This window comes from Pundamilia nyererei, unplaced genomic scaffold, assembly GCF_000239375.1.
Source record: "Pundamilia nyererei isolate P.nyererei 1_Seehausen unplaced genomic scaffold, PunNye1.0 scaffold00261, whole genome shotgun sequence".
In the NCBI taxonomy this organism is placed as follows: Eukaryota; Metazoa; Chordata; class Actinopteri; order Cichliformes; family Cichlidae; genus Pundamilia; species Pundamilia nyererei.
In genome coordinates, this window is record NW_005187662.1 from 116,919 (window position 1) to 140,073 (window position 23,155).

At 41.4% G+C, this 23,155-nt stretch overlaps 3 protein-coding genes across 3 annotated transcripts in view; 2 read left to right on the forward strand and 1 right to left on the reverse strand.

Moving 5' to 3' along the window:
- Positions 1–2,204: 2,204 nt before the first annotated feature.
- Positions 2,205–12,086, reverse strand: mapk3 (mitogen-activated protein kinase 3). The gene is made up of 9 exons (XM_005750070.1): positions 11,560–12,086; positions 10,172–10,354; positions 8,147–8,336; positions 6,584–6,700; positions 6,351–6,465; positions 6,133–6,264; positions 4,233–4,342; positions 3,632–3,767; positions 2,205–2,729 (listed from the first exon to the last, which is right to left on the reverse strand). Exons 1-8 carry the CDS (start codon positions 11,766–11,768, stop codon positions 3,639–3,641), a joined length of 1,185 nt encoding a protein of 394 aa, XP_005750127.1. The 5' UTR covers positions 11,769–12,086; the 3' UTR covers positions 2,205–2,729; positions 3,632–3,638.
- A 1,449-nt stretch (positions 12,087–13,535) lies between these two features.
- On the forward strand, positions 13,536–17,899 carry nudt9 (nudix (nucleoside diphosphate linked moiety X)-type motif 9). Its single transcript, XM_005750071.1, has 8 exons — positions 13,536–13,742; positions 14,176–14,451; positions 14,568–14,654; positions 14,838–14,924; positions 15,138–15,249; positions 15,420–15,566; positions 15,682–15,766; positions 16,974–17,899. Exons 1-8 carry the CDS (start codon positions 13,645–13,647, stop codon positions 17,117–17,119), a joined length of 1,038 nt encoding a protein of 345 aa, XP_005750128.1. The 5' UTR covers positions 13,536–13,644; the 3' UTR covers positions 17,120–17,899.
- Positions 17,900–20,771: 2,872 nt separating this feature from the next.
- LOC102210301 (uncharacterized) overlaps positions 20,772–23,155 on the forward strand; it is a 7,104-nt gene continuing 4,720 nt past the window's right edge. The window contains exons 1-3 of the mRNA XM_005750072.1: positions 20,772–21,071; positions 21,761–21,872; positions 22,943–23,036. Of these exons, the coding sequence (XP_005750129.1) occupies positions 20,954–21,071; positions 21,761–21,872; positions 22,943–23,036 (324 nt within the window). The 5' untranslated portion in view covers positions 20,772–20,953. The remainder of the gene's footprint in view (positions 21,072–21,760; positions 21,873–22,942; positions 23,037–23,155) is intronic.

The following is a 23,155-nucleotide window of genomic DNA, read 5'->3' on the forward strand; positions in this document are numbered from 1 at the left end:
AATATAACAACAATAGCAATAATAAGACGACCCATTTAAAATCAATATCTGGAAACAGGCCCTGTGACAGATGGGCCTTTAAACTTGTGTGAATGTAGATGGTTGTGTTTAAGTGCAACTTTTCATAAACACACAGATACACCCCCTAAGACAGAGAGTGAGGGGGAGTGTCTGTGTGTGTCAGGAGGATAGCAAAACATGGACCTCTTGGGTTGTTCTCATGATTAACCAGTGAGATGCTTGATTTGATGGCTGAACCACAAAAAAAAGAAAAACAAAGCAACAACAACAAAACCAAAAAACAAAATAAAATAAGAGGGGCAGCCCAAATGTACATATGAAACAAAACATCTGCATGACAGTCATCTCAAAGATCTGAAACTACAGGTAACTGCAGGGAGACGGCCCAGGCGGCAAAGAAACAAGTTCCATCTCTCACACACGCACATGACGAGAGGAGTCTTGGCTTTACGTTACTGATGAGCAGATACACAAACACTTGTACATAGACGAATCACCGCAGACCATCCATGAGTCTGAAAACACGCAACACTTTAAACTTAAAGCTCAACAAGCAGGATGCTAGACAGGGCGGGGAAGGGAAAACAAAACGGGGGCAAGGCTGGAGAGACAAAGTGCAGACGTGCTGATTGAGTCGCGTGATTGGAGCGAGTTTCTCCCTCGTCCATGATGTGGGTGAGACGGACACATGGCTACCAGAGAAGGGAGGCGGAAAGCGGCAGCGGTGGCGCGCAGTGTTCACCAATTCAGCTGTGGGTAAGCAGAAAAGAGGCGGGTACATTTACAAAAAAAGCAAGGAGTGGAAGGCAGCCCTTTGAGAAAAGCACGGTGAGAGTCGGGTGGCTGAACAACCAGAATGAGCATTACCACATGCACCAAAAAGCCTCACACTGATCCCAGAGTGCTGGCTATGGCTTCAGAGAGCGACACAAATCTGATGTTTGCTGCAAAAAAACAAACAGAACAAAAAAAAAAAAAAAAAAACCTGGACAAAACACGAGGCGCAGGTGCATCTGTTAGCATCACTGCTCTGTATGAGAGGGATGACCCAGTGCATGGGTTGGTCTGTTTCTGGAGGGGGAGGGACATCCTATACTGTTCTCAGGTATGTGATCTACCAAACAACGGTTAATACAGTCACATCCAGAGCAAAGACAGGAGGGAGCAGACACCAAACAGATGCAAGGACATAGCTAAGGGAAAACACTCTGGAGAAACCAGAAAAGGAAGCTGGGAAAATTACACACAGGCCCCCCCAAAGAACACACACAAAAAAACCAACCCAGTAAGGAGTAACTGGAAATATAATATATACAGCACAACCATAGAGCGATGATGGGTGCTTGGCTGTGCGCTGAGCCGACAATTGGTTTCAACAGGAGTCGTAAAAAACAGAAACCCAAAAACAGGTAGTCATTGCCACGTGCAATCAGCTCTCACATTAACCAAAAGCAGGTTTCACTAGTTTCCTAGTAAGAATTTTAATGAGCTTGCTCTCGTCTCCCCGGTGGCTTAAGGTGAGGAGATCCCACTCTGTATTAACGGGTGGCTAGATTTGAGTCTTCGCTCGCAGTTAGGCCTCAATGACAGGCACCCCGGGTCAAACAAAACCAGACCCCATTTTCTAGGATGCATGTTCACCAAAATGGTTACAGAAAATAAGACTGAGAGCGTGTTCAGCGACCCCACCGTTTTACATTTAATAAAGGAAAACGTTTCAACTCAGTTAGGCTGATGGTTTACGTGCAGTTCTCCTAGAGTGGCGATAATTTGGGCGTTTTTGACCCAGCACAAAGCACCATGGGCATTAGTATGAACACTATGACTGCACAAACACATACTAAGAGAAACTATTTTTATGCTTTTAGCCCAAGTCATGCACGGCCTCCTGGATACAACCGACTGTCCACATATAAGAAGGAGGGAAAAGTCTGCCTGCTCTTTTATTATTCCCATGTTGCTCGCCAGCCAAGTCCCTTGCATGTCTCGGCCACTTTGGTAAGTTTTCAGGAATGCATGCATTCATATGAACATCATACACTTTTATAAGAAAAAGACCGATAACAAATGAAATCCTGCCAACATGCCAGTAAAAACATCGGTTTGTTTCAAAATCAAGTGTTCAGAAAAAAAAAAAAAAAAAAACAACAACCCTTAAACAATGTTGTACAAACAAAAACTGCAACAAGCACAATTAAAAAAAGAAAAGAAAAAACAAGTTTTTTTTGTATGTACATACACACCCGATTTAACATACCCCGTTCTTTTAGCCCTCAGTTTTACAAGGTCGTAATTTACATGGATCATGACAAGAAAGTTATGGTGTTGGTTAATACAGTAGTACGTGTGTATACATGAGAGGAGGCTACACAAAGAGGAGAAACAGGAGAAGCTCAGACAGGTTAGCGACATGAAAGAAAAGGTTTGATGAGGAGTGGAAAGGGACAGCGTGTTGCTGTAGATGAGGCATAAAAATGGAGAAAGAAAGAAAAAAAGAACTAAAACAGTACGACAGACCCTACCATCCCACCCAAGCACAGAAATCAAATTTAAACTTAGCTCTCTCTTTGCAGTAGAAATGGAAAGATTAGCAATTTAACGCTTGTATTTCTTGGTTTTATCTTTTTGTTGGTTTCTTGATGATGCGTTTTTCTTTTATTTTTAGCAAGTTGTTCCGAGCCTCTGCGCTTCTTTGTCACTCCTCAGGACTAAAGAAAAAAAGAAAAAGAAACAGAAGACTTTAATAATGACATCCTTTAATCCTATTATTAGAATCCTGCCAAGTAACATTTAACCACCGATTGCATGCAGGACGTAGTGCAGCTGAAACCAAATGTGACCTAATATGTAGAATAAAACGGTCAAGGAAAGACGTTTTTCAGTGGACACTTGCACTCACCGGCCACTTTGTTGTTAGGTACATCTGCTTATTAACACAAATATCTACCCATCAAATCACATGACAGCAGGTAAGGGCAGCCGACAAATCAGCAACTACTTTGTGAGGTCCTGTCAATGTATACCAAAATTCCCCAATCTGGAAGCAAACTGCTTCCAGATTGTTTCTCTGTACGTTTACTGTAGTTTTTTTAGATCTGTAACAAGTTTGCACTCTAGGCTGTGGCTTGTCTAAGTGTCTGCATGAGCAGCACTTGGCTCCACTGACATCTAGTGGATGCACACCACAACTAAATCTATCCAGAGCTCTTACAGCTTGTTGACTAGATCTGAAAAATCTCACTTTCCTGATTTTCTTTGGCTTATCTCAGCCTGATCTGAAAGGATTTCTCAATGCAAGGCATGTTTGTAACCATCACTAAGATGGTGCGAGATTAGCTCAAGCAATACCAAAACCCCCACTGATTTTAGCCTCAAATAATGCAGAAAAGACTTCAAACTAGAAAGACTAGCTCAAGCTGTAGCTGTGTAGTCCAATGAGGTGAGGAAGAAAGATTTCCAAAAGAACTTAATGTAGAGGTGTTATGAAAAAGTACTAAGTCTAGCTAATGTGGGGAAAAGTGTGTGTCTTCTTCCATAATATACTTTGTGTTTTTAACCTTGTGTTGCTGCTTTGAGTTTGGGTACAAAGAAAGCAGCCTTTTTTGTGTACCTGTGTCTCAAGAGCGAACCGGCGGCTGGTAGTTGTCCTGGAAACGGGCCGTTTCCTCAAAGATCAGCTCCTTCAGCCTCTCTTTGGGAAGGTCGTCCAGTTCCATGGTGAAAGTGAAGGGCTCCTCTGCGACAGGCTGCACGTTTCACACACACGCACGCACAGACAGCAGCAGAATGTTACGAGTCATTTCGTGAAAACGCTGCTCTGCATTTGCAAAGTGAGAAGCGCAGTGTGGTGGTGGCTTGCATGAGTTTCACACTGTTGCGACACCACACACCATAACCACGATTATTACACTTACACAAAGCAGCAGTAATCTCACAGGTAAAATAAAGTCTACAGTACAATGAACATGTGTTTACTGCACTGAATCTCTTATAGTTACACAACCTGAGAGGAAACTTAATACTTAATCCAAACACTGCTAAGAGGCTTCACAGCACAGTCCAATATAGCTGCAAATCAAATCAAATCTTAGCTTACGGTAGAAAAATGGCTAAACCCAGCTTCCTTACGTAGCTTGTATGTTGTGTAAAACTCTTTACCACACAAATTTAACACTTTGTGCATTTTGCACATAATAAAGATTGTATTTTACCTCATCTGAAGGATCGTAGTACTGCTCCAGGTAAGGGTGAGCCAGGGCCTCCTCGACGGTGATGCGCTTGATGGGGTTAAAGGTCAACATGCGGCCCAGCAGATCGAGAGCTGCATTAAAGTCACAAGGAGCTTAGTTAGTTCACTCGCCAGGTTATGCAAAAATATAACCTACAGCTTTTCTTTAATTTTCACCCGATAACTGATGACCCGAGCAAACATCACGTGAAACATTTCCAGAAGTTTGATGCGTTTCAGTTTCCAACAGTTTCTTAAATCCTGCCACTCACTCAGAACACACAAACACACAAAATGAGCCATTTTTTAAATATTAGTTGAGACAAATGCATTATAATAATATGGCAATTTCTCTATCCAATATATCACAGCTTATTTAAAGGCGTTGGTGCAGGTTTTTAATCATGTGAATCATTTCCTGATGCTGCTGTTTGCTAATTGGTCGCTAACAGGAAATCTCTGTTGCTCACAGCAATCCTGATTTACAGCTGATCTCATTTACATAGACATCTGTTGAAGTGAGGTCACACCCCTGTGCCCTAATAAAGTGTGTACCTTAGAGGCAACTTTCTCCTGACTGGCTGCAAACAATTAACTATTTTAGTGTTTTATGAGCATTAATATAGGATCCTAAAACAGAACACCTGTTTGTATTTGTATACGCCAAGACTGCAAATAAACCACATCAATCGCGTTGGAGTCTGCCTTGTTTTCGGACACTTAAACGTGACAGAATGTGCAGCTGAAACGATAATAACAAACAAAACCTTATTTTAAACATTAATTTATTTGTCGTGTCTTCAACCTCTTTTCCTATGGAACAGTTTTATCTCGGTTTGTAAAAATTCAGCACCACCCTCTTCATCTGAAGGTGCATGGAAAACTCCGGGGTTAACTTGGATACGCATGTCGGTTGAAACTGAAATTTTAGTTCAGTGGCGGCAGCAAGTTGGCAGTTCGCTGGTAGTGCGTGGGCTGCCCATCTACCTGTAGAGAACATCTGCTGTCAGTGGAGGCAGCATACAAAATATGTGGTAGAACAGGCCTGAGGGTTATTCTTACTGGTGCTGCTGGTACAACAGCCAGCCAAGGGGAAGAGAGAAGTTCTAACCCACAAAAAACTGAAGTGAAACAGTGTTACAAACAATGAAATGTTTCCACTGCACAGTGCTTTCCATGCTGCATTTTATGATTTTTGATGATTTCTCTACACTTATCCCATGCCTCGACAACCCTCTTGTCAAACAATCAGCATTCGACTAACACATAGGTCTTCCCCGACCAGCTACGTGCAGCTGGGATGTTGGAGCACATTTATGGTGGGTGCAAACCCCCCCCCCCTCTCTCTCTCTCGAAATCCATACGCAAACAAAACAGTTTGCGCAAGATCATAAATTAGGCATCGACCTAGTAGCAGACATAAGTTAATCAGATAATAGAAAGACAACCTGGCTATACTGAACTTGATTTGAAGTACAGGGCTCAGGAAATAGTCTGCCCTAGATGCACTCGCACCAATGAAAACACAGTTAGGTGAGGAAGCTGCCTGAGGCGGCATAAAAAAACAACTGATTACTAGTTCAAGATTTTTTTTCTAGATCAGTAAAAACTGTGGGGAACCTTAGCTCATTTGATAATCAAAACTATATCCAGAGAAGAAAACTCAGCAGCTGTGAAATCATGGGGAAATTACCAGTTATATTCTCACATGGGCCTAATCGAGCATGACTTAGTGTCATAAAGAAAGTACGCTTTCTTGTACATTTCTGTTGGGTAACGTCTTGATAAAGTCAGTGAAACACTGCATCTTTAGCAATGCTGAAGTATATAAATGTCTACTCCTTGCTAGTATTCAGGACTGCAAATAAACCATGCCACAGTACCTTTAGGGTCTGCCTTGTAGAACAGCTTTTCCCACGGGATCTTGGGTTTTTCAGGCAGGGACTGCAAGTAGTTCCTCGCCTTCAAGTTAATGATGCAGTTCAGATCTTCTTGAGATGGAGAGCCAAGAATGCCTGTAAAAAACACAAGGAGACTCAAGACGGCTGCTCATTAACATCACTGATCTCTAATGTGGAAATAAGAGAGAAGTATGTCTCACCCAGTATGTGGTTGAGTTGGTCCAAGTAGTGTTTCCCAGGGAAGATGGGTTTGTTGGACAACATCTCAGCCAGGATGCAGCCCACCGACCAGATGTCAATGGACTTTGAGTAGCCCTGAGACACAAACACAAGCACTTAGCCAAACTGTGATTTTTATCTTTTATTTATCGAAAACTAAATAAATTAAAAAGGAAAAAAAAAAACAACCCTCATCAGTTACCCACAGTCTTACCTTGGAGTTGAGCATGATTTCTGGAGCCCTGTACCAACGAGTAGCCACATACTCGGTCAAAAAACCAGTGTGGTCGTGCTCTGGGTCGGCTATCCGCGCCAGGCCAAAGTCACAGATCTGACAACAACACAGAGGGTCAGAGGTCAAAAACAGCAGTCTGCCAGCTGGCCCAGAACAAAACTCCAGAGTGTCTGAAAGTAGTGAAGCATGTTCAGAAAGTTATTTTAGATTTAGATGTAGTTTTCTTCTCTGTTTAATATGCATGCAACACAGTTATTTTAAATGATGTTGGTCTTGTTATATGGAAACGTACAGTAAGTAACATTGTTGGGAAACAGATCCAGTATATAGCTGCAGGAACATTCGTTTAGATGCATTTATTCCTCTGGAAGGGAAGGCTTCAGAAAACCACAGCAACACGAGCTGCCTTTGTTCCTTACTCCTCCCACATGATCCAACTAATCCAGGGATTGATGGCTGAAGGTTCATAGTTCACCCGGACTACTCTAAGGCTGTGCAACATTGAAACAAATGGCTCAAAATAACAACAACAACAACAACAAAAAAAAGATTGGAGATGAGATTTTGTTTGCCTTGTATTCAAGTTTTACTGTTTTTTTTAAAAATTATTTTTCATCACTTTTTATGCACTTTCTTACAAAATCTTTATGATTCCTTAAAAGATAAGATATTCCTATCATTTATCTGTAATTCCCAATACACTCGCAGAAACACCGTTTACACTGTGTGGTTGCATCCTTACTTACTTTAGACACCACGAGAGGTGTTTTTAGGATCGTTTTCAGGATTGTTTTCTGCCATAAAATAAGAAGCATGAGCTAGAGAGCCTAGTCATTTCATACTAAAATTCATTGAAAGTGCAAAATTTGATTGAAGCCAGCTGAGGTGAACACGTGTCATTCTCATCAGATGTGCTGCGGTGCGTTTCAGAAGCTTCCAGGTAGATGTTCTCTGCTTAGCTAAAAATATGTGCCCGGTCTATTTCTGACAAGCGCCGCATCACACCGCACAGAGCCGATTGAGCAGGAAGGAAAGTAAGAGAGAAGAATGGCCTTGGGCATCTGGTCAGTTTTCAAAATAAAACACCCGGATGTGGTCCGAAGCCGTGGCCAGGATGGACCAAAACCACACTGCAGCTGGGAAGCGACACAGCCGTCAATTAAGCTCTAAATACAGCATACATTACAAGGCCCAAAGACTGTATCATTAAAACAGTAGCAACCTGGTTTTCCTGGCAGAGCCTTCAAACATTCCTTCGAAGTTTTTTTTTTAATCTTCTTGAGAGCTGGCTGATGTAACCGCCGTTGCCCACAATGCTACTTTTATGTTTAATTACATGGAAATAAATGGCCTAAATGCCACATAACACTGACTTTGCAGCACATAAAAGTCAAATGACCAGATTTACACTCAGAGCCTTCATATGCTGTATCAAGTATGTAAAATCCATTATCCCACACCAAGGGGGGGAAAAAAAAAATAAAAAAAAATAAAATTGTTGTCGTTTTAAATGGTGATTGCAGCATGCACATGTGAGCTAACCTTGAGGTCGCAGGTGGTGTTGATGAGCAGGTTGGAGGGCTTGAGATCCCGGTGCAGCACGTTGGCGGAGTGAATGTACTTGAGGCCTCGCAGGATCTGGTAGAGGAAGTAGCAGACGTGGTCGTTGCTTAGCCTTTGGCTCTTCAGTAGCTTGTACAGGTCGGTCTCCATCAGGGTCTGCACAATGTAGCTAGAAGGATGCATGGGTCAAGGAGGACAAGAACAGCTAGTATCTACTGATGCTGGAGGATAGGAACACTTCGTGGATGCTTTCTGCAGCTAAATATGGTTCAAATCCAGTGAAAATCGGCTGAAGCCTTTTTCGTAAACCTTTCAGGTCAGGAGTCATTTTGTTGTGCAAATCAAACAACAGAAAACCTAAATGACTACAGACTCTAGCAGGAGTGTACATAGCCCAAAAGAGCCTACAGGTGGCTTTACCAAATTTAGAATATCCATTATACTTCGGTATCCTTTTGCAGCACTGCATAAATACATATTTCAATCATTCAACTGTTCTAGATCCAGATCAGCAAGTATTGCAAGTATTAACAGTAGGTTTATATTTCTAGAGGAAAGTCTGACAGGTAGATGTGTGCACAGTCCTGGTTGATTTAAAAAACGCTCCTAAATGATCACAACTGTTACAGTTTGTGATAAAGACAAAAATTGTTTTGGAGAGAAAAGAAGACGAGTTTTACAGCAATATTCGCTGCATCATTGTGACACAAACCATTTGCTATCTGAACACAGACAGAAAAATAGTTCAAACTAGATTTTTATGACAAGTGCTTAATATTACTGTGACTAAACAACCATTTTAGAGAACATTTAAATGGTTCCTGAGTCCAAAATAAGTCCACTTAGGCTGAATGACACTTGTTAAAGGGTTAAGAGGCCCACAGTGCACGGTGCACTAACCAGCTGAGCTACACACAGAAAGTAGTAACTAAATAATGATGCCATCAGCGGACAGATTTGATTATCCTTAGCAAACTCAGTCAAGTTTTCACGAGTTCATATAAACACTACGTGACTAAGTAAAGCAAACCAAGCAGATAAAACAACAGGATACACAAAAAATGCGACTCATGCATTTCCTTTCCGTTTTTCAGAAGACAATGCAACTGTTCTCAGTCAATGCAGAGTTCCGAGGATGCTCGCTACTGCCCAATGTGGCTGAATAACAGAGATCTTAGCAATGATTCAGCAGCTCAAGCCGTTTGAGTAAAGTGGTCAAATGACTGACTCTCGAGGCCATTTGATGAAAATGTTTTGCTCTGTGAAGCAAATCTGATATTATAGATTTGATTGATCTCTACCAGCCAGAGCATTAATGTTTCCAGGTTTCCTTTCTTAACCCATCCCACTGGCTTTAACTCTATGCACACACAGAGCAAGTAAAAGATGGATTAATAATTTGTGTTTGCTCGTCTGGTCTAAATTCACCACAAGCCACACAATTTTAATAACTGTGCAGTCACAGCTGACTCATCCGAGCCACAAGCTTAGAGAGAAAAACCAGAGGTGGTTGAAGTTCTGCGAGAGTCACAAATTTTACAGGTGAGGGCTAAACCTGTACTTGAGCCCCACCCCCCAAAAACATCTGTAATCAAACAGCCCTACTTTGTCTTTTTAAACACACAAATCTGCAGTTGACTTCAGCATCTGTACCATCATGATGCTGAATGACTTATTCATTGGTTAAATCCAGTAAAGAATAGTGTGCTACAGTGCATTTGCATAATAAACTCGCAAATTTCATATTAGTCATTGTTCTCAGCATCTTAAAGATGGCTCACTTCCTTCACAGTAAAAATTTGATCTCACATATTCCCTGAAACAACAACAACCTCACAGAACTTGCTTCAGGTATTAAACTCGGTTTAGAGTTTATGGACTCTTGAGACAGTTTTAATGTAACCATGTTCTTGTCTCTCCTTTAGTAACATCTCAATCTCAGTGTGACTGCCTGCTTGATTTTTTTTAAACCATAAATTAACACGTATGGAAAAAGCAGGATACACATCCCTCATGTTGTCGAGCTGCTGTGCCCTGATGATGTCGTTGATGCCGATGATGTTCTCATGGTGGAAACGCAGCAGGATCTTGATTTCCCTCAGCGTGCGCTGGCAGTACGTCTGGTGCTCGAATGGGCTGATTTTCTTGATGGCTACGCGCTGGTTTGTCAAGTTGTCCAGAGCAGAGCTGGGAGGAGGCACAGGACAGGGGTCAGATTACACACTGCATAGATACGGTATTACAAACTGGGCTGACACTGAGCTCCATAAGGGTGCTTCAAACTGTCACTACTAACAACAAGCAATGGGGCTTTTTTTTTGTTGGCTGTAATATGTTGAGAAGCACTGTAGCTGTAGGCCGGAGTGTGGGCGCAGTGTCAGCACGATGGAGATGTAGGATGCATGAGGAGCAGGCAGGGCTGGAAAAAAGGTGAGGATGGTTTCTTTCTTGTGGTGAGTTTTGCATTTAAAAAAAAAAAAACACTCATCTTTATCAGGAACACTAAGTGAAAGATCATTCTTGGGTTGCACAACACACTGAAATATTGCGAGGATGTATGTAAGTTTTGGAGCTTTCGCATGTTTAACAGACACTCCAAGACCACTTGGATCGCTGTCAGTGTGCCAAACAGTTATTGCTGTCAATGTTTACAAACAGGGAAAGCAGCAGCAGCAAAGTCACGTGACCACGATGGCACAAACAATATAGCACTATGCTATCAGAGCTGGCAGAGAGCCGCACGGTGTGTGCGCCCTGCTGAGGTGGGATGTGTGGGCCCAACATCCATCTCGCTGCTGTGCCATCTGATTGTTCATGAGGCCGAGCTGTGAACGCAGCGACATGACACTGATAATCAAACGCATCTAACATGGTTGGACACGTCCACACGAAAAGGTGCAGCTCTCATACGTCGATAACACGAGGGAGAGGCCTCGGCAAGGCTCACAAATGTCACTCGCATCCTCCGCAGCAGCTCTGTCAGAATTAAAACAGAGATCGGAGCGATTTTGAGGCTGGTTCCGGTCGTGGCTACAGCGATAACCAACTTTCCTCTGCGGTCAAACGCCGCCTGCAGAAGAAGATCTGATTGCAGTAGCAAACTACGTCCTGCGCAAACACTCCCCAAATCTTGTTTCCTGTAAAGCTCATAGCCACGCCTGTGGCTGTTTGGCTAACCCGAGTCACCGTAAAGCTAGGCTGCTCAAGAGGTTCAACAGTGTCTTAAGTGCCAATCATCGTGACTGAACACACATTAACTCGACCCCGCTTGTAGAATACAGCCGCTAAAGCGAGCTGGCTCACAGTGTTTGCTAATAAACACATTATGTTAGCTAGCGCGTTCGCTTCGCGCTACGGTAGCCCGACAAGAGATGACAAGCGCTACTACTCACCACACCATTCCGTAAGCACCCTCCCCGATGTACGACAGGTTCGTATAGCGGGGGCCCACGTCAAAAATCTGTCCTTTCACGGACTCGGCTGGAGTCCTGGGCACCGGAGCTACGGGCGGTGCATCGGGCGCAACAGGCGCAGCAGCAGCGACAGCAGCGCTGTCGGAGGCTTCGGCCGCGACCGCCGCAGTGCTGCTCGTATCCGCCATTCTTCCTCTCCAAACCGCTCAGAGACTGTCAGGAAGTGTCACTAGGCCCCGCCGCCGCTTTCAGCTGCTCTTTAACGGCCGTCTGAGGCTTTAATCGTGCGGACTGTGTGACTGACGGGGCGCAGCAACTGGGCCCTCTCTACTACTGGAGCGTAAATGGATTTCGTGCGCGAGCGGGGATTTGGTCTCAGCAGTCAGCGTAAATGCGCGTGCAAGAGTTGCGTTAGATTTAACTAAAAGGATGGTTCCGTTGGGCGGCAGCGTGTCATTTGGCTCCAAACGGCAGGCACCGCCTACTCCGCTGCTGTAGTGAGGCAAAACAAGCGGCCATACAAGAATTAAACTTGCAGCAGCCGCGAGTGGGCGTGCCGAAATATGTTGCATGCTGGCTGTTATGGAAAACAAATTAAATAGTTTCTGATGAATTTGAACTTTGGCTTGTTTTTTTTTTGTATATTAAATATTTTAGAACAATAAAAATAGTTTTAAATGGTGGTTTGAACACGCCGTGGCAGGATAATGTCACAGGAGAGGCTTTTTTGTTTACATGTACACAGACTTTATTGTATGTCAGGTTTATTACATAAGGCATCACATTATTATTTATACATTACAACAGCAATAATACTACCAGTATATAGCTGGCAACTACTGTTGGTAAATATCAAACATCATTTAAACATATACAAGTGTTAGTGTCAGGATGTTTCTTCTTCCATATACACCAGAATAATAATAATGATAATAATAATAATAATAATAATAATAATAATAATAATAAAATACAGCATAAAATAATCTATCTATCTATCTATCTATCTATCTATCTATCTATCTATCTATCTATCTATCTATCTATCTATCTATCATAAACATGTCTCTTTCAAGTACTGTTGCTGCAGTGAGAGTACTAACTGAGATGGGGAAAAGAGATCATATTTCTCCCATGGAGTTGCTGCTCTTCATTGGCCCCCGGTTAAATCCAGAATTGAATTTAAAACTCGTCTACTCACATACAACCACTTATATAGTCAGGCCCCATCATATCGTGCATAGGACCACATTATCCTAACAGAGCACTTTGCTTGCAGACTCTAGGCTTAATTGTGGTTCCAAGAGTATTTACAAGTAGAATAGGAGGCAGAGCCCCAGGATTCTCTCTTCTGTGGAACCAGGACCCAGTTTGGATTTGGGAGACAGACACCATATCTACTTCCAAAATTAGACCTAAAAGCCTTCCTTTTTGTTAAAACTTATAGAGCTGGATCACGTGACCCTGAACCACCCCTTAGTTACGCTAAGCTGCATTGTGCTATTGAATTTACTCATCAGTAATTATTAAACCTTGGCTGTGTTGGTTCTCTTCTCTTTCCCTTCACCACCCGGTCGATCTGGTCCTCCCCGAGCCTGACTCTACAGGAGGTTTCTTTCTGTTGAAAGCGAATTTTCCCTACTCACTGTCACCAAGTGCTCACCCAGAGAAGGTCATCAGGTTGTTGTTTGGTCAAACTGACTCCCTTCTCTAATTTTTCTCTTTCCGCGTTTTTAACAATTTACCGACACTTACACGGAAATGTTTTCTAAAAGCTTACAAACGTTCGCACATTATGCAGATATCGATCAAAACATTAAAAAACAACAACACTATTTTCATTTATTTTTTTTATGTTGCACTAAGCTATACATGTCAAATACAGGACATTCATTTACCTGTCGGTCATCTTTTTTTTTTTTAAATCAACTTTAAACGGCCGATCACTATGGAAACGAGCGCCACCGTCGTAGGCGCACCCCTTTGCGGACGTCACCTTGCAGGGCGTGGCACTTCCTGGTTTCCGTTGTGTTGTACTTTCTAGGCTACTGATTGATTGGAGGAATGATACATTTACCCCTGCGGCGACACTTGGTCGGACCGATTCGTTTAGCGTTTACTCTTCTCGGACTCCCGCATACCGTCTGGACCTCCGGAGTAAGGTATGGACGGGAACATTACTTATAAGCCTTTACCTTGAAGCTATCAAGCTAATAAGCATAGGGAAATAGAAAGTCTGACTGAATAGTGCTCACCAGGTAATTTTAGTACTGTACAGTGGCTTGGGTTATATGCACAATCCAATTTATTCACAATGGATATCAAAATAGATGTTAATATGCACGAGATTATAGACATGACCACTGAAGATCAGCTATACAGAATGATCACTGTACAGATTTCAACACGGCAGAAGCAGCTGTGTAACAGCAGCTGTAATCCCGCTGCCCTGCACTGATTAACGGCCTACTCCTTTAATCTATGTGCGTGTGACAGAAGATATTTCTTGTCATCATTGAGGGGCAGTGGCATTTTCATAATGTGGAGAGAAAGGAGTGCATGTGGAGTACTTACATTATCTTCTCTCTCCTTTAGGCCTGCTATTTCCTGCCCTTCTTCTTACCCCTTCCCAACCAGTAAAACCATCAGCGCTGACAACACTAGTTACTGCCGCCGGCACTCGACCATGCCATCTTCAGTAGGGCCTCATGTAAAGTCCAGATGCCCACAGTATCCAGGGTCCAATATCAAGCGCTTGTCTGTGCCTGATGACAAGGTGGACTGGACTCAGAAGTGGCCCGAGTATAATCCAGTCAGCTACACGGCCCCTTCAGTTTTAAATAACCCAGCCTGGGCGGATCCTGATATTGGGTGAGCAACAAATAGCACCTTTAATGCTTATCAAGTACATTCTGGTAGCGCCATGCGAGTAATGTAATCTGATCTATGAAGCATTATAGATTTTTTTTTCTACACTTGTTTTGTAGCTCCTCTCCAAAGTTTAACACTGTGGATGGTGCTGTGGACAGGACGAGCTTTGAGGGAAGCTATAAAGTGGAAAATGGAAAACCGCTGTAAGTTATACCTCTAAGATGGTTTTTCCGATATTTAATAAAACATCCAGTTTAGTAGAATTTGCCCTGGTAACTGCAGTGTTAGCAAACCTTTCACACTGCAGAGCTGTTTCATTAGCTGTTATTGTTAAAGGCATTGCTTACAAGTCTCAAAACTCCATATAAAAATTTTTACTCCCATAGAAATCCTTGTGGACGCACAGGGTTGGCAGGCAGAGGGTTGCTAGGACGATGGGGACCCAACCATGCAGCAGATCCAATAGTCACCAGGTACCTATTCTTTTGCTTTACACAGTGCAATTATCCACACTCACATACCGCGCATGAATAATTTAAAAGTGGAAATCTCAGTGCACATTAGTGCCAAGTAATTTGATATCCATCTGAAAGCTGACTTCAACTGAAACAGTTTCATATCATAGCTAAAAGTCGATGAATTCAAAGACAACCGGTTGCATTTATGTACATTTCACCATCTGACAGATGGAAGGTAGATGTCAAAGGGGCAAAGATTCACCACTCAGTCTCCCAAAAGCCTGTTCTGCAGTTTGTGTCTATCAAGAGGAAGGACTGTGGGGAGTGGGCCATTCCTGGGGTAAGTGTTTTTTATGTTTCTTCTGTCTATACAGGGGCGTCCCGCCATTCTTGCTTGCCATATGGTGTCTGCAAAAATGCTGTAGGGCAGCAAAAACAAGATTTCATTGTCGTGGAAGGGAGGGGTTTGGAGATATGTAAGAAGTTATAGTCCTGTTGTTGTTTTTGCAGGGCATGGTAGATCCAGGCGAGCAGGTTTCTCTCACACTGCAGCGGGAGTTCTCAGAAGAAGCATTGAACTCGCTCTCTAGTTCCCCAGCAGAGAGAGCGGAAATCCATCAGCGCATCACCAATCTCTTCAAATCGTCAGGATTTATGGTTCGTAAAGTGGCTTATGTGTTTGCTGCCATATTTGAATCACCAGGTGGGTCTGTCAGGTCAACTATCAGGCTTTTTCTCTGAGGGCTGACAGCTTGTGATCTTTCTCCTTCAGGTCTATAAGGGCTATGTCGATGATCCCAGAAACACTGACAATTCCTGGATGGAGACGGTTGCTGTCAACTTTCACGATGACTTAGGTATCATTAATTATGAGGAATGCTATTCCTTCTTTTTTCTTTCACCTCTGCTTGTCAGCATTTTTCTAGCGTTTTAAAAAAGTTGATGAATGTATATGAATATAAAACACTGGACCGTAATACTGTATATAAAAGATGAATGTGGCCACTTTTAATGTCACACATTGGTTCGTTAAGTCGTGTTTTGAAGATTCATCCTCAAGATTTTGGCGGTCACTGTCTTGGTTTCCTGACCCTCACACACTGCATATTCAAAAAGTATCAACCTGTCAGTCACAATGTGGCGCAAAGACCTAAAACAACCTAAAACGTCTTTTTGAGTCGCCCCCTGCTGTATATTAGAAAAAAAGAAATGGAGGTTTTAAAGCACTTCCAGATTGGATTTAAGACTTGGTAGTTGGGGGCGCCCAGTGTTGGGTGTAATATGTTACTTAAAACTACAATGACATTAGATTTTTCAGTAATGCAACAATTAAAGAACGTGTTACTCCATTAAATTCAGTAATTATATTTCATTTTCAATTATTATTACTCACATTATTTGAGGAGTGAAGTTATGGAGATTAGTTTTGTTTTTATTGCACAAAAGGACAAGAGGATGTTGGTAAAGTTGCAAGAATCTGCACATACATCATGCTAATGCTAAGCTAGTGAAAAAGCCAGAGTTATGTTAAAATTGAGTGAATGCTGACCCCAGCCCAGCAGTCAGACAGTCAGACCCTGAACTTCAACAGTGATGATCAGTCAGCACTGTAGCCTCCATTTCTACCTGTACATGTTTGTAAAGTAGGATCGCTGAAGTCTTCTTGAGGTGGTTTCCATCTTCGTTGTGTGTTACCAGCTTTGTGTTCATATGTAAACACAAGAAAAGATCATACATGTGTCTCGAATAGGATAGGGATTTGTGTAGTTGACTTTAGGCTAAGGTTTATATTGTTAGCTGGTAATAATGTGGTGATGTGTTTCGGGTCATTTTACAGAGTAACGCGATAGTAATGTAACAAATTACTTTCTTCATTAATTAAGTAATGCACTGCAGTATTTTTGAAGAAATGTAACGAGTAATGTGTAATGCATTCCTTTTTTTTTTTTTTGAATAATGACTCCACCACTGGTTACATCCAGCTTTTAATTACAGTCTATGTTCTCAATACGTTTGCAAGGTGTTTTGCAGGGAAAAAGTGAAATCTCTTTGTTTTTACATCAGGTAACAGCGTGAGCGAGCTGCCACTGGAAGCTGGTGATGACGCCGGACAGGTCCAGTGGGTTGACCTTGACTCATCTTTCCCCCTTTATGCGAACCACTCCCATTTCCTGGAGATTATTGCCAAAGAGAGGAAAGCGCACTGGTAGCCAAAAACGAATGAATGCTTTAAGAGAGAAGGAAACTTAAAAGCCTTACAGCCCCTTGGTGTGGTGAGAGGGCTCATCAACTGAAGTAGCATGGCATTTTATGTGAGCCTACTTACACTGATTGATGTACAAAACCCTAACACATATTAATTTATATTAAAACTCCCAAAGATGTACTCTGCAGTTTAAAAGAGATAGCCTGCTAAGCATGCTGTTTGAGATACTAAAAGAGAACTATTGTACATTTAGATTAAACCCTTTGACTGACTGCTTCCAAGATAGTAAAAATAAGCCTGTAAGAACAAGAGGAAGCACAGATTATGCTAATGTATTCAATGCTAACAAGTATCACATTAACCAAACACAATGATCTCCCGAACATAACAGTACTACTAAATTAATGGAAGGGGAGAAATCAGAATAAAGAAGTGGAATCTGGCTTTGATCTTTACATGTGAAAAGGATATGATGATGGTGATGCGCAGGAGCAGACATGGTTTCGAGTGGCAACAGACGGTGGATGTAAAACAGCATTTTGCAATCAGCAGGCTGCCTTTCCAAATGTACACATCAAAACGTGTCATCTCACAGGTCGGGATACTTATCAGGGAGGCAGTGATGAATTATGCATGAAAGATCTTGAAATCTGTGTGAGACAAACACTAACACCTCTGTTATTTAAAGGTACTGCAGAATGGAGGGTCCCAAAATGAATCGAATAAATACATCATTAATTATGTCAATAATGGGTTCAAATTGGAAATGCATTAATTGTTTTTATTACATGGTTTAAATGAAACTCTATTTTGAATGATTATTTTGTAATAAGTTTATTTTCAATTTCAAATAATTAAGGACAAATGTCAATAATTATTTATTCATCTATTTAGCTCATTCTTTTTGGCACTCATGTCCTCTATTCTCAACAACCAAAAATAATTATTTATAAAATCCCGTTAGGAGTGGCAGCTGCTTTGTCTTCAGATTGATTTTCCAGATAAGATAAGATAAGATAAGACTTTATTGATCCCACAACGGGGAAATTTTTGCGTTACCTCAGCTCAGGTACAGATATATGAAGGAAATACAAAAATACAATTAAGTACAATCAATGAAAAAAAGTAAGATAATACACTATATACAATGGTAGCATACACAGTATGTGATTATGGATATAGTTGGAAATATGGAAGACAAACTATATAGCTTGGAAGGTCATGGAAGGTCCATTATGCATGAAGTGGTGACCGTGGATGTTCACAGTGTCCAGTGACTTATGACATCGTGATTGAGGAGTTATAGAGTCTAACTGCTGTTGGGATGAATGATCTGCGAAAGCGCTCCTCCCTTATTTTACAAGGTATTGTCAGGCCTGACCGTGACTAAACTGGTGAGGACATCAGTTGGGCTTATCAAGCATTAACCTTAATCAAATTAGGGCCCCAAGAGTTCCAGGAGGCACCACAAATCCTATAAAACTATTTTATTTGCTCTCCGACCACAATGTCACCCATGTAAGGGCCAATTCTGCTGTTTAAATTTCACTTCAGTAAGCATATGATGCACTATAGCCCTAAAATCATGGGCTGGATGACAGCTTTTTGGCAGTAAAATTCTGCACAAACACTTTAATTATTGGTATCATTAATTGCTCGTCTTAAAGCTTTACAGGTTCTGTAAAGTATTTTTTAATATAAGGTGTAATGTGAAAATTAGCAGGGGTTTACTTATGAAACTTGCACTGATTAAAATTATTATTATTTTTCAAATGTTTGTCTGCATAACTTAAAAATGTACATTGTTGTGAAATCGTGAGTTCAATTGTATGGGTTTCCTCATTAAATATGCACCATTATAAAGTAGTTACTGTGTGCGCAGCGTCAGCTGGTTTCAGCTCACAGTCACACCAGAAACAGTTTCCTTATATGTTTTTGTTTGTGCCATTGAGAGCTACACCAATGTTTCATGTGTACTTTGCATTCTATTCATGTGAAAATAAATTCCCACATATATTAAACAAGTTAAATGTGTTTGCCTCACACTGTATTGTTGTGTGCACTCTATGTTGTATGCGCAGTGATCCCTTTTTCCACCAGCATAGTAGTGCAGGCCCTCACAGCTTCTAGTGGTTAGTACAAACTGATGTTCCAACCATTTTATTAAGCACGTATCCAATTCAGGGGTGGAGCTAGAGCTTAAACCTATAGCCAAATAATGACTCCAATTCTAAAAAACATGGGATGCTGTATAAAATGTAAATAATAACAGAATGCAATGATTTGCAAATCTTATAAACCTGTATTTCATTCACTGTAGAACAGAGAAAACATATCAACGCATCATTTTATTGTTTCATGTAAAATATTGGCTCATTTTGAATTTGATGGCAGCAACATGCCTCTAAAGAAGATAGGACAACAAAAGGCAACAAAAAGACTGGAAAAGTAAGAGGAACTAAAAAGAAGCAACTGGAGGAACATTTTGCATTTAGGTTGAGTGACAACAGGTTGTGATTGGATATAAAAAGACTGTATTAAGAAAAACATCTTAAAGTGTCACCAATCTACATAAAAACTGCATCTACAAAATTAAGGAGTAATTTAAGAAAAAATGTTCTTCAATGTAAAATTGTGCATTCTTTAATACTGTATCATTGACAGTACATGATATCATCGGAAGATTTTGAAAATCTGGAGAAATCTCTGTGTGCAAGGGACAAGGCCAAAAATCAAAATTGGTTGCCTGTGATTTTCAGGCCCTCAGTGCACTAGATTTAAAACAGATATAATTCTTGAATAATTCTTGAATGAAACGGGCTCAGGAACTCGTTCAGAAAGAAATCATCGTCTGTGAACACGGTTCACCAGACTATCCAAAAATTTAGGTTAAAGCTAAAAAGAAGCCATATATGAACATGATCCAGAAATACTGCCTTTTTCTTTGGGCCAATTCTCACTTAAAATGGACTGGGCCAAAGTGGAAAACGTCTTCTGTGTTCGGACTAATTACAGTTTAAAATTCACTTTGAAAACATGGAAACTACATCATTTGGACTAAAAGTAGTAGCTGTACCATCTGGCTTGTAAACAGCACTCAGTTCAAGAGTATATAATTGCTTATGAAACTGACAGCTTTCACACTGGAAAGTTTTTTTAGAGTAACACGTACTCCCACTCCCACTCAGATGATATCCTTTTCAGAGAAGACCTTGCATAGTTCAGCAAGACAATGCTTTGATTTAATCCAAGGAACTTCTTGGTGTGAGTCGACAGTGTTTTTAAAAATCCAACCAAAATGTCTGGACCACAAATACACTAACATGTCTGCATTAATTTGCACAGAGCCCCACAAAATAGGGATCAGGTATCCTTAAAAGTCTTTTTCTGCTATTACTAACATGATGCTTACAAATTATTTTTACATTCAAGGTGCAGCATGTGTGAACGTAAATGTCCTTGGCTTTGAAATACTCGTTTACTTATGTTTTTAAAATTGCAGATATAACTTGCTGTGGTTTTAAACACAAGGGAATCTAGTTTAATTATTAAAGTTTCCCTAATGAAATGTTGTGTTTATTAAAAAACAGCTCTACATATCATATGGTATGTCTGTCTAACCAGGAAATGTTTGGCGCTTCCCCTCAGACATATTCCAAACTTCATTACCCATAATCCCGTGCAACAAAAGCCGCCCAAGCTGACGACGTGGCCAAGGTACAGACCGGGGCGATTCAAACGAGGCAGACCGGCTTTGTTTGTAGCTAGCTCATTGAGGTGGAATTCATATGCTTGCTGAAGTTTGTGTGAATCTTTTAATTCATCACTGAGTGTAACGATGTCCGGGAAAATCAAGAGCCGAAGTGCTGCAAACTCAGACTCGATAACCGGCGGTGTGTCCTGCGATGAGCGCATCTTGCGGGATTGTCATGAACTGTACACGGATCCTGACAGCGGTGAGTTGGCTGACGTACAACTCGTGGAACTGACAGCATCTCACCTGACGCCTGCACCTTTCACCTGTTTGATATTAAAGTTGATAAAACAAACTCTTTGCTGCACCGCGGGCTAGCTAGCTAACTTTGTACATAACGTTAGCCTTTCCCAAAGCACGGGGAGCTAACCGTTAGCTGAGTTAGCTAGTGAGGATTTTATATTTGCTGACGATGCGACTGTCAACATTAATGCTGGTTAAATCAGTCACCCACTGATGTGACACTCTGTTTGTTATTAATAAGTCAGTTGCATAGTTGTAATGTAACTTCTAATATAGGTTTACAAGGCACACTTCTGGATCTGGATCTATCTCCAGTATTGGCAGCACAGGGTTATCCTGTACATTGAGAACGTGTGCAACATTTCAGCTTAAAACCAGATCTGCCAGTTGACTCATACATCTCGCTGATATATCTCAAAGATAATGACGAGACAAAATGCCAAGTGAAAAAATGGGAATGATGAGAGAAAGAAGACTATCACCTAGCGAAATGGCTTCCTTTGAGTAGTTGAGAACTTTGATATTGTCCTTTACATGCCAAATGTCACTTATCATTTAGATCTGCTCATCCCAACACAGCACCATGATTTTTCTCCTTTCCTACAGAAGCTAATAAACCATCTGTGTCCTACTCTCTGTTATACTCAGGGTTGATCACAGTGGCCGAATCGGTTGGTGTGAAGTTGCTGCCGCCCAGAAAAAAGATCACAGTGCTGCTGATGGGGAACCACTCTGCTGGGAAAAGCTCCTTCATCAACTGGTAAATATATACTATGGATAAATATTTGCACAAGTGCAAATAAGTGGCAGATTATTAACCACTTATCCAACTGACAAAGTAATGGAAATCTGGTGTCTGGGATGAGGAGACTTCTGTGTTAAATCTATGCCGTAGGTACGCGTAACCGCAAAATCCTTCCGCAACCCTACACCTTCAGGACTCATAGATGTTAGCAATTTCCTGGAAGGAGATTGTCCCAACCATTAAAATAGATATTAGGGAATGTGAAAAAATGGAGGAACTTGACGGGCAAATATGTTTAAAACTGAAAATTGGAAGTAGGACTCAGGAGGGACAAAGTCTCAGGTGTTTTTGTTGTGGCATCCACTGCATATAAAACACCGGGACATAACCGCATAACCTAATATAAAGCATTGCAATCATTACCAATTGTAATGACAGCAATGGCTTGCAGAAGTTTAAATCAGCTGTTAGAGGGAACTTGGTGTTCATCCTATTTCTTTCCTGATGGGGATGTTGTGCTTCATGATAACCATGTGCCCATGTACAGGGAATCGGTGCACACTGAATGGTTTGATTAGTACAAAAATGAAGTGAATAATATGCTATCGCCTTCACAGTCAGCAGACCCAGTTAAACACCTCAATCAGTGTGTAAGTCCCTGATCTCCTCTGCAATCAGGAAAACACCAAAAGGAAATATCTATTGGAAGTGTGATAGAGCTCCTTTAGCAGAGCTGCAGAGATTTGTAAACTCAGTGCCAAGGAACAGGCACTGGAGGCCCTCATCAGACTAAAACCTGACCAAGGTGCCTGTTGGCTTTCCTTTAATTTGTTGCCCAGTTGCACAGCAGTCAGACTGAATAAAAGCGCATGTGTGTATCCTCTGAAATTACCAGTATTTAAAGAGTTACAATTACTTCTAAATGTTCTCGGATCTTCATTTGACTCATGTCTGAATCTGAGTTGACTAAATTATCCTGTCCATCGTTATCAGTGTCTTTAGCATTCAGTTGCGCCCATCATTCTGGTTTTTTATACACTATTCAGATTAGCAATAATCAAGATCTTTCTGTTCTTATTGTTCAGGTACGTGGAAGAGCACATCCAGCGCACTGGAGTAGCAATTGAGACCCAAGGCTTCAGCTTTGTTACAAGTGGACGCAAGAGAGAGTCTCTCACAGTAAGTGCTGCAGTCCATTTTCTGTTTTTGAGACAGGGCTATGGGTGTTTTCAAAAGGCACGTCTCATTCCCACCGTGAGCCATTTCATCTTTAAAATGTCAGCTGTCTGCTCCTCGTA